This window comes from Staurois parvus, unplaced genomic scaffold (assembly GCF_062004578.1).
Source record: "Staurois parvus isolate SC_StPar_1 unplaced genomic scaffold, SC_StPar_1.0 ptg000323l, whole genome shotgun sequence".
Lineage (NCBI taxonomy): Eukaryota > Metazoa > Chordata > Amphibia > Anura > Ranidae > Staurois > Staurois parvus.
In genome coordinates this window covers 282,738-299,805 of record NW_028318119.1, presented here as the reverse complement: position 1 = coordinate 299,805, position 17,068 = coordinate 282,738, and the positions used below count along the sequence as shown (strand labels likewise).

The window sequence follows — 17,068 nt, the reverse complement described above, 5'->3', positions numbered from 1 at the left end:
GATAGAACAAGGGATAGAAAGAGAGAGATAGAACAAGGGATAGAAAGAGAGAGAGAGAGAGATGGAAGAGAGATAGAACAAGGGATAGAAAGAGAGAGAGAGATAGAAGAGAGATAGAACAAGGGATAGAAAGAAAGAGAGATAGAACAAGGGATAGAAAGAGAGAGAGAGAGAGAGAGAGAGAGATGGAAGAGAGATAGAACAAGGGATAGAAAGAGAGAGAGAGATAGAAGAGAGATAGAACAAGGGATAGAAAGAAAGAGAGATAGAACAAGGGATAGAAAGAGAGAGAGAGAGAGAGAGAGAGAGAGATGGAAGAGAGATAGAACAAGGGATAGAAAGAGAGAGAGATGGAAGAGAGAACAAGGGATAGAAAGAGAGAGAGATGGAAGAGAGATAGAACAAGGGATAGAGAGAGATGGATAAATAGAAGAGTTAGAATATATTGATAGGTACAATAAATAGCAGGAAATAAATATAGAGCGAAAGAGAGACAGATAAAGAAACAGAAAGATCAATAGATAGAAATATGGAAGGATGGAGAAATGCCAGAAGTGCCACGCCTTAACTTAATAGTTGAGATCAAATCTGACTCCAGTGTAAGGCCAAGGCTCAGAATCAGGGCTTAGAGATGAGACACCTGGGGGGTCTATTCACTAAAGGGAAATAGGCTGTGCACTGCAAGTTGCTTTACATCCCATGGGAAGCTCTAAAATGAGAAGATTGGATGAAAGAGCTTTTCCTCAAGCAAAAATGCTGTTTTTCTTTCTTGTATGTTCCCCTCAGGTCTAGAGCAACTGCAGTTTCAGTGAACATCTTATTTGCCTTTATTTATTTCAGGTACTTCTATATCACCATCAATTTCTGCAGCGCTTTACATATATATTGTACATTCACATCAGTCCCTAACCCTCAAGGGGCGTACAATCTAAGGTCCCTAACTCACATTCATACATACACATACTAGGGACAATTTAGACAGGAGCCAATTAACCTACCAGCATGTCTTTGGAGCATGGGAGGAAACCGGAGTACCTAGAGGAAACCCACGCAGGCACAGGGAGAACATGCAAACTCCAGGCAGGTGGTGCTGTGGTTGGGATTTGAACCAACGACCCGAGTACTGCCAGGCAGAAGTGCTAACCATTTAGCCACTGTGCTGCCCCAGCCTTTAGTAACACAACCCCAATGTATGTGGAGGCCATTGAAGGAGTGCTGTTAGTACCTAGTTTGGAAGCCGTTATAATGGAAGCCACTCTGCATGGGCTTTTGATTAAATAATATATGTTCATCTGGAGAGTATCGTTCTATTCACACCCTAAGGCCGGCAATACATGGGTTGAAAATCGACCGATTTTTTTCGTCCGAAAATCGGACGATTTTCGATCTGTTAGTGGGTCAATGGCACCGGCTGATTTTCGTGGTTCCTCCCCTTTTCTGTGATTGGGCATGTTGGAAAATTCGTGAAAAAACAACTGATTTTCGACTCAATGATGGTCAAATCGTACGATCGTTTTTCCGAAAAGAATATGCGCATGAGCCGTGACCTGGAAAGAACAGAAGTTTTGCCTGTTATATGGGGTATACTTTATGACTTGGTCGGCCAATTTTCTAAATCAATGATGGCGCCATCGGATTACCGAGCGAACGACGTTTCCAATTTTCGGACAAAAATCATTCGGAATTCGAACCATGTATGGCCTGCATAAATCCTCAGGCACACGGGACATTTTTTAGCGGCATGTTCTCCTGTGTGTCCATCCCCAGCATGTTCTCCTGTGTGTCCATCCCCAGCATGTTCTCCTGTGTGTCCATCCCCAGCATGTTCTCCTGTGTGTCCATCCCCAGCATGTTCTCCTGTGTGTCCATCCCCAGCATGTTCTCCTATGTGTCCATCCCCAGCATGTTCTCCTGTGTGTCCATCCCCAGCATGTTCTCCTGTGTGTCCATCCCCAGCATGTTCTCCTGTGTGTCCATCCCCAGCATGTTCTCCTATGTGTCCATACACACATAGACTGGAATCAGCGTTTTTTGGTTGGAAAAAAACCCCAAAACTAGTGGGTGTCTAGAGGAGTTTTTCAGCTGTAAAAACGCTCGAACCCTGAATAAACACGGTAAAATGCCGCAAACCGGCGTTTTTGGACATTTTTATGACCGAAATTTTTTTTTTATGGGGAAAAAAAAACGCATGTAAATGTGGCTAAACGCTAAAAAAGCTGAAAAACTCACTTTTTTAGCATGACTTTAAACAGCTAACCTTACCAGCGTTCGCAAAACGTCCCGTGTGCATGAGAGCTAAAAGTCAGCCATTCCCCCAATTATATTCCTGATTGAATATTTTTTTGGCTGTTTTTGTATTCTCTTGACAATTGCCAATAAGTAACAATTCATTAACCATCCCACTACCTTGTGTACTGTGTGATTGCATAGTGTGCGGAGTACTTCCCCCAGAGGACAGCATTGGTATCACACTCCTTAAATGTGTCACCCTGTACTAAATATTTACATTTGATAAAAATAGTATTTTATTTTTATGCCTCTTTGTTATGTGATTGAAGTTTTTGCTCGTCATTAGAATTTTGTTAACTTGAGGAGGAAGTTTTGTTTCAGTGTGATGCTGTTAACGTTCACAAAAACAAAACAAAAAAACAGCTTGCATTTGTAAACTGAGAGGCGAATCCATTATTTGTTTAGGAGGAATTTTATTTTTATATTTTGATGTTTGTATAATTTAATATGTATTTTTCATTTTGGTTCATCTGAACTTTCCTGCTGAAGTACAATACCAGTAATGTTGTTACAATTCATGAAACTAATTTTCATCTAATGTCAGGAAATGGATTACATACTGGTCTGTGTCATGGCTGGATGAAATGTTATATCCATTTTGTCTTTCTTTGCAGATTGCATCTCCCTGCACGCCACGCGTCAACTACGAACTGGTGAGATTCATTTAACCTTTTTAAAGATGATTACGTTCATGCTATAGCATATATAAAGCAGATCTTCTTTCATCAGTTTGTTCTCTGTCAAGCTACGTATCTTTTAAAAATCATATATATTTGTATGTATAATTTATATTTTTTAGATATAATGAGGAAAAAATTAATTAATTAAACTTTTTATATATATATATTTATATATATATATTTTATATATATATATATATATATATATATTTTTTTTTTTTCTACAAAATATAAATTAAACTTTATGTATGTATGTGTGTATATATATATATATATATATATATATATATATATAATATATTTTTTTCTAAAAAATATAAATTACACATGTATGTATGTGTGTGTGTGTACATATATATATATATATATATATATATACATACACACACAAAAGCAAATTTTGGAATTATTTATTTTTGTTTTCATTTTGTTATATTATATTTCCTAATATGAGAGTAAGCCCTGGTTCACACTGGATGCGACTTGCAAATTGCAAGCCAAGTCACACCCTATTGTCTGCAATTGGAGCGGTCATATCAGTGCGTTTCCGACTTGGTCGGCGCTGCACTAATTTCAAAAGTAGTAAATGCACTACTTTTGGTGCGATTTTCACATACATCTGTATTAGATGTCTTGCAAATCAGCACAGGGCCAATCAGCGCTGCCCAGAGAGAGGTCATGGGTTCTGCATCCTCCTAGAGCAGAATGAAAAGCTTTAACCAGTGCTCTGCTGGACACTGATAGAAGTCACAAGACTGCTATATACTGCTGATGAGAAAAGGTATTTAGCAGTTTGTTTACTAACATAATTGCATTTCCATGTTCTGTGTACTGTGGGAGACCAGATATAGTGAATGCAGGGTCCGGGGAGACCAGATATAGTGAATGCAGGGTCCGGGGAGACCAGATATAGTGAATGCAGGATCCGGGGAGACCGGATATAGTGAATGCAGGACCCGGGAGACCAAATATAGTGCATGCAGGGTCCGGGGAGAGCGAATATAGTGAATGCAGGGTCCGGGGAGACCAGTTATAGTGAATGCAGGATCCGGGGAGACCAGTTATAGTGAATGCAGGGTCTGGGGAGAGCAGTTATAGTGAATGCAGGGTCTGGGGAGAGCAGATATAGTGAATGCAGGGTTCAGGGAGACTGGATATAATCAATGCAGGGTTCGGGGAGACCAGATATAATCAATGCGGGGTCCGGGGAGACCAGTTATAGTGAATGCAGGGTCCGGGGAGAGTGGATATAGTGAATGTGGGGTCCTGGGAGACCGGACATAGTGAATGCAGGGTCTCGGGAGAGCGGATATAGTGAATGCGAGGTCCGGGTAGAGTGGATATAGTCAATGCAGGGTCCGGGGAGAGCGGATATAGTGAATGCGAGGTCCGGGTAGAGCGGATATAGTGAATGCAGGGTCCGTGGAGAGCGGATATAGTGAATGTGGGGTCCTGGGAGACCGGACATAGTGAATGCAGGGTCCGGGGAGAGCGGATATAGTGAATGCGAGGTCCGGGTAGAGCGGATATAGTGAATGCAGGGTCCGGGGAGACCAGATATTGTGAATGCAGGACCCGGGAGACCAAATATAGTGCATGCAGGGTCCAGGGAGAGCGGATATAGTGACTGCAGGGTCCGGGGAGAGCGGATATAGTGAATGCAGGGTCCGGGGAGAGCGGATATAGTGAATGCAGGATCCAGGAGACCAGATATAGTTCATGCAGGGTCCGGGGAGACCAGATATAGTGACTGCAGGGTCCGGGGAGAGCGGATATAGTGACTGCAGGGTCCGGGGAGAGCGGATATAGTGAATGTGGGGTCCTGGGAGACCGGACATAGTGAATGCGGGGTCCGGGGAGAGCGGATATAGTGAATGCGGGGTCCGGGTAGAGCGGATATAGTGAATGCGGGGTCCGGGGAGAGGAGATATAGTGAATGCGGGATCCAGGGAGAGGGGATATAGTGAATGCGGGGTCCGGGGAGAGGGGATATAGTGAATGCGGGGTCCGGGGAGAGCGGATATAGTGAATGCGGGGTCCGGGGAGAGGGGATATAGTGAATGTGGGGTCCGGGGAGAGGGGATATAGTGAATGCAGGGTCCGGGGAGAGCGGATATAGTGAATGCAGGGTCCGGGGAGAGCGGATATAGTGAATGCAGGGTCCGGGGAGACCGGATATAGTGAATGCAGGGTCCGGGGAGACCAGATATAGTGAATGCAGGGTCCGGGGAGACCGGATATAGTGAATGCGGGGTCTGGTAGACCATATATAGTGAATGCGGGGTCTGGGGTTTAGTAACACTAAAATCGTACTTGCATCTTCATGGCCTTTGCAGCAGAAGACTTAATGCTGGCACTTACATTAGAACATTGGTAAGGCCTTACCCAGCTCGTGGCTTGCTCATGGTTAGAGCGCTGGTTGTTACCTGGCACCTACTATAGGGTTCAGTAGAATTGTATTGAAGTGGCAATAGACTTGACAAGAAATCTTACAAACGTTGGGTATACACTGTATGACATTTGCTAAGTGGGTGGACCTATTGGCCACCTCCTGCTCGGCATCCTTCAATTGAAAGAATCAAAGAAGTTTGGCCAAAAATTGTCAACTGAGAAGACCGATCTGTAGCAAACCGAATGTCATCCAGTAGGGTTTTCATGTCCTACAGCAGAACCAGCATTCTCCTGCAATGTTCTCTGCGTCTCTACCTCTTCCCCATAAGTCGGAGGCCTCTGTTCTCACTCACTCCCCACTTATCATACAAAAGAAAACATTTCCAAATCACTTTGATTCATGAGTCCTAGACGTCTGCTGAAGCCTGACAGATCATTACATTAGGGGACGAGTTGGCTCCCATTAAACGCCCGTTATGATTATTACAGCCCGTAAATTATCGCCTGGAGGGGGAAGGGGCACTCGTTGTTTATTTGGCTGTTTTAAGGAATTTATTTTTTTCTTCTTAGGGAATTTTTCTTGCTTTGAAAGCTTTTCTAATTTTTCTTACATTGAAAGCTTTTGTGTGAGAACAGAGCCATCCCAGAATAGTCTATTAATAGACGGCGCTGATACTGGGGGCGTTGGGCTGTCTGCGGACTTTTGCTCCCCATGGTATAAGGTCTAGAGACGTGATGCTGACCAGATGTGATTTAAAGGGGAAATTCCAATATATATAGCATGTTGTGCGAAAAACTGCCAGAACTACTGTAATGTAATCTATATCGTGTTGGGACAGCGAAGCTTATAGAGATGTAAAATACATTTCATACCAGACACTCAGTTATTATTGTTGTCATCGGCTTTTAAGTCCTTGGCCTCTGAAGGATGAGATTTTATATTAAGATGTATAATACAGGCTACTGTCAAAAATACCTAAAAGAAAAAAAAAATATTCTCATAATCAGTGAACAGCACTTAAAAAAAAAAGAAAAAAAAAAGCACTGGCCCAATGGTCCAATATATGGAAAGTCCACAAGAAGGATTAAACCTATATATCACTTATAAAGGTGTGTCCCCTTAAATGTTGGTGTCCCATAACTGTTGGCGGTCAGTGGTGTTTTCCCACATACCATGGGTAGTCAGCGTGCACTATGATCAATATGCCCCCTGTGTAGCTCCTTTCTACTCAGTGGTGGTCATTGGAAGTAGTGTGCCCCCTATGGTCAGTATGCCCAGTATGGTGCTTAGTAGTTGTTTCTCAAAATCAGTTTGCCCCCTCCCCCCGAGTCACTATGCTCCCTGTGTTGCCCCTTGCATCTCAGTTGTGATCACTGGAAGCCAGTTTGTCCCCAATGGTCAGTATGCCCCCTGTGTAGCCCCTTGCTACTCATTGGTGGTTATTGGAAGTCATTGTGCCCTCTCTGTTCAGTAAGTCCCCTATGTAGCCTCTTGCTGTTTAGCAGTGGTCATTGGATGTCAGTGTGCCCCACAATGGTCAGTATGCCCCCTGTATAGCCCCTTGCTGCTCATTGGAAGTCATTGTACCCCCTGTGGTCAGTAATTCTCTTATGTAGCTTCTTTCTGCTAAACAGTGGTCTTTGGAAGTCAGTTTGCCCCCAATGGTCAGTATGCCCCCTGTGTAGCCCCTTGCTACTCATTTGTGGTCATTGGAAGTCATTGTGCCCCCTCTGTTCTGTAAATCCCGTATGTAGCCTCTTGCTGTTTAGCAGTGGTCATTGGATGTCAGTGTGCCCCCAATGGTCAGTATGCCCCCTGTATAGCCCCTTGCTGCTCATTGGAAGTTATTGTACCCCTATGGTCAGTAATTCTCTTATGTAGTTTCTTTCTGCTCAGCAGTGGTCTTTGGAAGTCAGTGTACCCCCAATGGTCAGTATGCCCTCTGTGTAGCCCCTTGCTACTCATTGGTGGTCATTGGAAGTCATTGTGCCCCCTCTGTTCTGTAAATCCCGTATGTAGCCTCTTGCTGTTTAGCAGTGGTCATTGGATGTCAGTGTGCCCCCAATGGTCAGTATGCCCCCTGTATAGCCCCTTGCTGCTCATTGGAAGTTATTGTACCCCTATGGTCAGTAATTCTCTTACGTAGCTTCTTTCTGCTCAGCAGTGGTCTTTGGAAGTCAGTGTGCCCCCAGTGATCAGTATGCCCCCTGTGTGACCCCATGCTACTCATTGGTGGTCATTGGAAGTCATTGTGCCCCCTCTGTTCTGTAAATCCCATATGTAGCCTCTTGCTGTTTAGCAGTGGTCTTTGGAAGTCAGTGTGCCCCCAATGGTCAGTATGCCCCCTGTATAGCCCCTTGCTGCTCATTGGAAGTCATTGTACCCCCTATGGTCAGTAATTCCATTATGTAGGCTCTTGCTATTTATCAGAGGTCTTTGTAAGTCCGTGTACCCCCTGTGTAGCCCCTCACTGCTCAGTGGTGGTCATTGAAAGTCAGTGTGCCCCGCTGTTCAGTATGTCACCCATATAGCCTCTTGCTGCTCATTGGTGGTCATTGGAAGTCATTGTACCCCCTATGGTCAGTAATTCCATTATGTAGCCTCTTGCTATTTATCAGTGGTCTTTGGAAGTAAGTGTACCCCCAATGGTCAGTATGCCCCCTGCTCAGTGAGAAAAGGAGAGAAGCGCCTCTAAGTGCAATAAGTCTTTTTATTCAAGTCTAAATGTAGAAACACTCACATGTGTGAAGTAATCATAAGTTTAAAAACCGTGGTTAACAATAGTTAACGGTGGGGTGGTAACCCGGGTGAAGAGCCGTCATCTTACTGCGATGTGGGGAGGTCAGCTCTCGGCTGGAACAGCGTGGTGGCTGGAGGGGAACAGCGTTGAGGCCGGCCAGCATGCACGTCCTCCCTCAGAGCAGGATGGAACGCACGCTGGAACGTAGCGGCGGCGTGGCCATGATGACGTCAGATCCCAGGGTGCACTGCGACGCGTTTCGGAGCATGCACTGGCCGTGGAAGGCAGAAGTGCGCTCCTTTTTCAAGCAGGGGGAGGTGGATGAACAGGGGTGAATATATAGGGAAAGTCCCCTATGTAGCCTCAACGTTCCCCCATTATGATAAATGTGCCCCCCCCCCCTTTTGTTGATGGTCAGTGGGGAACGGTGTAACCTACTTAGGATTGTCAGCTGAAGCAGGAGGATAGGGATTATTAAATGACTTTTGTTTTACATCTGTGGTGGCCTATTACAGTCATCACAAGACACAGAGCCACTCTGATTGGCTGTGTGCATTTTTCCAGTGATTTGCACCAATGACATCTCATTGGAGGTAGGCGTGTGCACAAGCTGTTTATAAACGATGCTCCATAAACAAAATAAACACAAACTCACCGTTTTTGTTTTTTTTCCCCCAGTATGGCGCTAGTTAGGTGGTTAATATAAATTGAGTCAACTTTCCGAATTCACAGGTGGTGGAGGGCTCTGTACACCCTACAACAGGGATCCTCACCCCATAAACTCCTGCATCAGTATAAGCTGGTGAAATGGGGAGGGGACATGAATTTATTATTTGCATTAGTAAAACCAGTTGCGTGATCTACTCTACCACACTCAGTTGAGGGAATTTCCTGTTATTTGCTCATCACTAATAATGGAATAAGAGTCCATAGACTTTATCACTGAAGCACCCATAAAGGATCTGAGCCATTCAACCAGCTGGCCTTCACCTAATGCCGAAATATCAGTTTTTGGTATTTTCTTCCCGTAATACACACATCACGCAAATACAAAGTGAAAATTAAAACCTACAGTCTGGTCTGCAATACTATGTGTTTCTAGAAATTGGGCCCTCTTGTCCGTCATGCGGTTTTGTGTCTATTTGGCTCTTTCATCCCGAAATCTTCTCCAACCACAACACGCTCTGGTCCGTCCTCTCCCTCTCCTCCCCCAGGGTTCCAATAATTGTTTCCAAATCACTCGCCGGCCCGGCTTTTATCTCCTAGACAGGCCCGTCGATCTCTTTGACCGCAGCAGCAGGCATCCCCGATACGGTCTTGGCATCCGGGATAAAATGTATTTGGGGAGGCAGCCTGCCAGACAAACGGCTTATTTTAATATCTTTGTGGTTGCCATCAGAAAATAAATGGAGGAATGGTAAGTAAGAGGCTTGGGAGGGGACAAGGCAAAACAGGCGAATCTCCCCAAGAAGATCAAAAACAACCCGTCCCCCCCTGGGGGTGCCGAGTGTTTATCCCACCGCCAAGAGTTTGGGTTTCATCTGTACTTGAAGATTGTCGGATAACTCTGAAGTTTACAGAAATACAAAACAAGGTCTTAGTTCGTTAGGCAGGACTGGAATTTGGACAGTTCAAGTGAGACATTAAAATACCAAACGGAACAACGAATGTTTTTAGCAGTTTCAAGCTTGAAAACCATTTTTTTCTTGTAATGTGTGTTTTAAAATGAAAAGTACAAACATTGACATCCTAAAATAGGCAACTAACACTGACGTACAAAGCCGTCCACCATACTGCCCCAAACTACATCACTGACCTAATATCCAAGTACCGCCCAACACGAACACTCCGCTCCTCACAAGACCTCCTTCTCTCTAGTTCCCTGGTCTCCTCCTCCCATGCCCGCCTCCAGGACTTCTCCAGGGTGTCACCCATCCTCTGGAACTCCCTGCCCCAACCCATCAGATTATCACCTACTCTCCTCTCCTTTAGGCGCACCCTGAAAACCCATCTCTTCAGGGAAGCCTACCCCACCCCCTGCTAACCTGCCGACCTCCTCCACTCTTCCTACCACTCCATCCCCCACAGCTATCTCCTCCTGTGCCACCATCCCCTCCCTCCTAGATTGTAAGCTCGAAAGAGCAGGGCCCTCAATCCCCTCATGTTTTGCATTGTATTGGTATTGTTCTGTCACATGTTCTGTCCCCCTTTGTAATGTACAGCGCTGAGCGAACTATTGGCGCTTTATAAATACTGTATAATAATAATAATAATAATAACTACATGCCGACCCCTCGGGACAAAAACCCCTTTCCCAATCCCTTAGCAACGCGTCCCTTTACCGACTCCCTCACCTAATGGATATGTAAAACCTTGATTTTTTTTCTCTGTATATTTTGCTAGGACACACATATTTGAAAGTATTTTGACAAAAAAATACAATAAATACCTTTTTTCAGTAATTCATCTAGTGTTCATAATTACAAACACCCGCCGTTACATGACCACACACCTAATATTGAGAAGGTCCCTTTTTGCCTCCATAATAGTCCTGACCCATCAAGGCGTGGACTCCACTAGACCTCTGAAGGTATGCTGTGGTATCTGGCACCAAGCCCTCAGTAGCAGATCATTGCCTCCACCGGCTTGCTTTCCTCCCATGCTGCCTCCCGGTGCAATCTCTTCCGCACACACCCGACCACCCACATGATGTAGAAGAAAATGTGATCCATCAGACCAAGCCACCTTCTTCCATTGCTCCGTGGTCCAGTTCTGATGCTAACATGCCCATCGCAGTGGACACGGGCCAGCATAGGCTCCCTGACCGGTCTGCGGCTACACCACTCCATACACGGCAAACTGTGATGCTCTGTGTGCTCCGACACCTTTCTATCAGAACCAACATTCACTTTTTCAGCAATCTGAGCTCCAGTAGATCTTTTATTGGATCGGACTATACAGATCGGCCCTCACTCCTAAGGTGCATCAATGATCCTTGGCCCCCATGACCCTGTCACCGGTTGGCCGGTTTTCCATCCTTGGATCACTTTTGGTCAGTCCTGACCCTCTGCAGACCGGGATCATCCCACAAGAGCTACAGATTTTGGAGTTGTTTACAGAATCATTGTTGCACCTTCTATGTCTATGGCCTGGCCTGAGAGGAGTCACTTTGTTGAAGCTGGCCGGCTTGAACATTTATTGCAATGTAAATGAACCAAGAATACCTGTTTTTAGGCAAAAGTTTGAACAATGCAATACACCCTTCCATGTTTCTAGCAGAGGGTTAATTCAGAATATTTGGCGCTGAACTGGGCAGGAGGAGACAGCTGAGCTGCTGAGTCACTGCTGGGAGTGGGAGCAGAGGGAACTAAGCTGCTGAGTCACTGCTGGGAGTGGGAGCAAGGGGAACTAAGCTGCTGAGTCACTGCTGGGAGTGGGAGCAGGGAGAACTGAGCTGCTGAGTCACCGCTGGGAGTGGGAGCAGGGGGAACTGAGCTGCTGTGTCACCGCTGGGAGTGGAAGCAGGTGGAACTGAGCTGCTGTGTCACTGCTGGGAGTGGGAGCAGGGGGAACTGAGCTGCTGTGTCACCGCTGGGAGTGGAAGCAGGGGGAACTGAGCTGCTGAGTCACTGCTGGGAGTGGGATCAGGAGGAACTGAGCTGGTGAGTCACCGCTGGGAGTGGGAGAAGGGGGAACTGAGCTGCTGAGTCACCGCTGGGAGTGGGAGCAGGGGGAACTGAGCTGCTGAGTCCCGGCTGGGAGTGGGATCAGGAGGAACTGAGCTGGTGAGTCACCGCTGGGAGTGGAAGAAGGGGGAACTGAGCTGCTGATTCACCGCTGGGAGTGGGAGCAGGGGAAACTGAGCTGGTGAGTCACTGCTGGGAGTGGGAACAGGGGGAACTGAGCTGCTGAGAGTAACTTGAACAGTTTAGTGCATCTACTTAAAACACTGAGGATATGTTGCTCCATAGCCAGGCCTCACTTTTTACTTTTTCTTTTTTCTCAGTGATATATGTTTGCTTGACAGCAGGCACGACATGCCCCCAGAACCTGAAAACCCCAGCTCCCTGTGGAGCACTGACAATTTGGTGGCCTGGTCATGCATTTTGACACAACCCCCACATGCCGCAATGCAAAGCACCTGTCTCCCCATCTGTCTGCCACCTGCGGAGAGGTGTATGCTTTGCCTTGAAGAACTTGGGGGATGGAAGTATGCCGGAGTGTTCAGCTCAGCCTCCAGAATCCAGATCAACATGCTGGATGTGGGACCCATGGGGCCCCCTAGTAGGAGCTGTGTAGAGGAATGGGGTGACCTCCAGGTAATCTATCTATCCTATCTAATCACCACATTGTATAGAATAGATGTCATACAAGCATAGAACTTTCCCATATGTTTTGTAAATGATCTATCTATCTATCTATCTATCTATCTATCTATCTATCCATCCATCCATCCATCCGTCCGTCCGTCCGTCCGTCCGTCCGTCCGTCCGTCTGTCTGTCTATCTATCTATCTATCCTGTTATCTCTCTCTCTCTCTCTCTCTCATCTATCTATCTCCACATTGTATAGAGTAGATGTCATGCAGACATAGAACGTTCCCATATTTTGGGGAGATACAAATCCCTTGGCAAGTAAAACATCTCCCATATGGTGTGTGTAATTGCATTTGTGTATTTAGCTGTTTGCTAGGAGTTCAAAGGGCCCATTTACACTAGGAACTGTGCGTTTATTGCGCTTTGTTACATGCACAGTAATGTGCATTTTGATGTGTGGTTTTTTTACACGCATTTGCATGCATTTTCCCCTAAGCTTGCATTTCCTTTGTGGTCATTTCCTTCTTCTTTGGGCTTTTATGTTCACTGCAAGGTGTTGTGGTGCGGTTTCATGCACTTACATGCATTTGCGCATGTTTCACTGCACTGCAATTGTGTGACCTATAGCCATAAGATAACCTGGATTTTGGACTGTCTATGCAGTTGGAGTGCAGCCATAAAGTGCATCGCACTGGATCTGGTGTGAATAGGACCTAAGGCTAGTTTGCGTTTGATCCATTTCTGCAGTGCATTTTGCGTTTTTTGCACATGCGTTTTTGATGCATTTTGCTTTTTTTTTTTTCAACTTGTTGCTGCGCAGTGAGAAGAATTCCCCTTACATTGGGGAGTCAGTGGGAAGATTGACACTTACCTTGGTTGTCAGTGGGAAGAATGCTCCTTACATTGGTGGTCAGTGGGAAGAATGTCCCTTACATTGGGGGTCAGTGGGAAGAATGTCCCTTACATTGGGGGTCAGTGGGAAGAATGTCCCTTACATTGGGGGTCAGTGGGAAGAATGCCCCTTACATTGGTGGTCAGAGGGAAGAATGTCCCTTACATTGGTGGTCAGTGGGAAGAATGTCCCTTACTTTGGTGGTCAGAGGGAAGAATGACCCTTACATTGGTGGTCAGTGGGAAGAATGCTCCTTACATTGGAGGTCAGTGGGAAGAATGTCCCTTACATTGGGGGTCAGTGGGAAGACAGTCCCTTACATGGGGGGGTCAGTGGGAAGAATGCCCCTTACGTGGGGGGGTCAGTGGGAAGGATGCCCCTTACGTGGGGGGGTCAGTGGGAAGAATGTCCCTTACATTGGTGGTCAATGAGAAGGATGCTCCTTACATTGGTGGTCAGAGGGAAGAATGACCCTTACATTGGTGGTCAGTGGGAAGAATGTCCCTTACATTGGTGGTCAGAGGGAAGAATGACCCTTACATTGGTGGTCAGTGGGAAGAATGTCCCTTACATTGGTGGTCAGAGGGAAGAATGACCCTTACATTGGTGGTCAGTGGGAAGAATGCTCCTTACCTTGGTTGTCAGCGGGAAGAATGCTCTTTACATTGGTGGTCAGTGGGAAGAATGTCCCTTACATTGGTGGTCAGTGGGAAGAATGCTCCTTACCTTGGTTGTCAGCGAGAAGAATGCTCCTTACATTGGTTGTCAGCGGGAAGAATGCTCCTTACATTGGTGGTCAGTGGGAAGAATGTTCCTTACATTGGTGGTCAGTGGGAAGAATGTCCCTCACATTGGTGGTCAGAGGGAAGAATGTCCTTACATTGGTGGTCAGTGGGAAGAATGTCCCTTACATTGGTGATCAGTGGGAAGAATGTCCCTTACATTGGTGGTCAGTGGGAAGAATGCTCCTTACATTGGTGGTCAGTAGGAAGAATGCTCCTTACATTGGTGGTCAGTGGGAAGAATGCTCCTTACATTGGTGATCAGTGGGAAGAATGCTCCTTACATTGTTGGTCAGTGGGAAGAATGCTCCTTACATTGTTGGTCAGTGGGAAGAATGCTCCTTACATTGGTGGTCAGTGGGAAGAATGTCCCTTAGATTGGTGGTCAGTGGGAATAATGCTCCTTACATTGGTGGTCAGTGGGAAGAATGCTCCTTACATTGGTGGTCAGTGGGAAGAACGCTCCAATACAATGTCAGAAAAATTACTGAAAAATCAGTTTATTCTCATGCTTTTAACAGCTGGGCTGTGAAAGAGTAAAAAAAAAAAAAAAAAAGAGGACCTTTGTGTAGCCTTTCCAGCACAGTGTATCCCAGCTGGGACGGGTGCAGCGCACCTTCCCGCTGATTTCCAGGAGGGCCATATAGTCATTCTATTGGTCTAGTTTAGACGATTCAGACTTATTTGCATATTGCCCGCTCTCCCAGCTTCAACAACAGAAACAAAATTGCCATTAAGTTATATTTAGGGATTGAACGGTTCTATCTGAACTATTTATACTGAGGGGAAAGTTGTCGATATACCTTTTGGTAATTTGTGCTGTAAAAAAAATTAAACATTCCATATATTTCAAATTTTTTTTTAAATATTGTCCCTGTAGACAATTGAACTCTGCCCGGAATGCAATTTAGCGACAATGTGACCGGCTTTATAATCTGTCTGGAGGACAGGCCGAGCCGCTTCTGTAGTTGCGAAATGGATTGCTAAATTGGAGTATTTGGGAAAGAAAATGGCGCCACTTGCTGGTCACATCAGTGCATGACAAAGCCCTTTGCTTCATACAAATAGGATGTCATCATTTTCTAGCGAAACCTTCCTCAACCTATGTAGTACAGGAGGACCCTTAAAGTAACTGGAGAGAGATCTAAAATATAGGAAAATTACAAATAAAATAAATACTAACAAAAAAAATGGATCTAGAATGTGACATACTTCACGCATTTCACACCCTGGATGTATTATGTGACATTTACTTTTACTAGTTACTGGATGGACTTTTGTCTTTTTTCAGCCAGACTAACTATGTAACTATGTAGTAAGATAAAACTAATAATAATCATGTCCAGAAAAAAAGCATTGCCCCGTACATTGGGGGTCCATAAATTACTTCCTTACTTTGTTGGTTAGTATAGGAAGGCTCCCTTAGATTGGTGGTCAGTGGAGCAGTACCCCTTCACATTGGTGGTCAGATGGAAGAATGCCCCTTACATTGTTAATCAGTGAGGAGAATGTCCCTTACATTGGAGGTCAGAGGGAAGAATGCTCCTTACATTGGGGGTCAGTGGGAAGAATGCTCCTTACATTGGGGGTCAGTGGGAAGAATGCCCCTTACATTGGTGATCAGAGGGAAGAATGTCCCTTACATTGGTGGTAAGTGGGAAGAATGCCCCTTACATTGGTGGTCAGTGGGAAGAATGCCCCTTACATTGGTGATCAGTGGGAAGAATGCTCCTTACATTGGGGGTCAGTGGGAAGAATGTTCCTTACATTGGTGATCAGTGGGAAGAATGCCCCTTACATTGGTGGTCAGTGGGAAGAATGCCCCTTACATTGGTGGTCAGTGGGAAGAATGCCCCTTACGTTGGGGGTCAGTGGGAAGAATGCTCCTTACATTGGGGGTCAGTGGGAAGAATGTCCCTTACATTGGTGATCAGTGGGAAGAATGTCCCTTACATTGGAGGTCAGTGGGAAGAATGCTCCTTACATTGGAGGTCAGTGGGAAGAATGCTCCTTACATTGGTGATCAGTGGGAGGAATGCCCCTTACATTGGGGGTCAGTGGGAAGAATGCTCCTTACATTGGGGGTCAGTGGGAAGAATGCTCCTTACATTGGAGGTCAGTGGGAAGAATGCTCCTTACATTGGGGGTCAGTGGGAAAAATGCTCCTTACATTGGTGGTCAGTGGGAAGAATGCTCCTTACATTGGGGGTCAGTGGGAAGAATGCTCCTTACATTGGGGGTCAGTGGGAAGAATGCCCCTTACATTGGGGGTCAGTGGGAAGAATGCTCTTTACATTGGGGATCAGTGGGAAGAATGCCCCTTACATTGGTTGTCATTGGGAAGAATGCTCTTTACATTGGGGGTCAGTGGGAAGAATGCTCTTTACATTGGGGGTCAGTGGGAAGAATGCTCTTTACATTGGGGGTCAGTAGGAAGAATGCTCTTTACATTGGGGGTCAGTGGGAAGAATGTCCAACTTATAGACAGCTTAAAAATTAATTGTTGTTATTGGTTACATATTTGAGAGCCAAATATGATCACTGCTCATGGAACCCGTAGCAAGCTCCCAGGAACAGTAGGGTTGCTCAGAGCCCTGGCTGAGTACGGCTGTTCTAGTAAATTGATATCCTGGTTTTCAGTCCATCTCAGGGACAGACAACATTGATGGCAGTGCGCAGACCACTCCAACACTAACCTGATCATTCATAGAATAGTAGCCGTCCATCTTGCTATCTTCATACACTGTTGCTTTATTTTCCCTTTAACTCCACTATTGTTGTTTTATATATATATATATATATATATATATATATATATATATATATATTTTATTTTATTTAATTAGAGGGTATGCCATGGGGCGCCATCACGGGGTGTGTCCCTGCCCCACCCAGGAATCCATCCTCATGACACTCCGTGGAGCACTGTGGTCAGGGGCAATGGTCCAGGGTCATACTTCTAGGGAGGATCCCCCTG

The 17,068-nt window shown here is 45.5% G+C and overlaps 1 protein-coding gene across 4 annotated transcripts in view; it reads left to right on the top strand.

Moving 5' to 3' along the window:
- The window catches only part of TNS1 (tensin 1), a 688,885-nt gene that overhangs the window by 393,804 nt on the left and 278,013 nt on the right, over positions 1–17,068 (top strand). For all 4 annotated transcript variants that reach the window (XM_089683821.1, XM_089683822.1, XM_089683823.1 and 1 more), the window contains one exon: positions 2,904–2,942. In XM_089683821.1, coding sequence (XP_089539947.1) covers positions 2,904–2,942 — 39 coding nt within the window. The remainder of the gene's footprint in view (positions 1–2,903; positions 2,943–17,068) is intronic.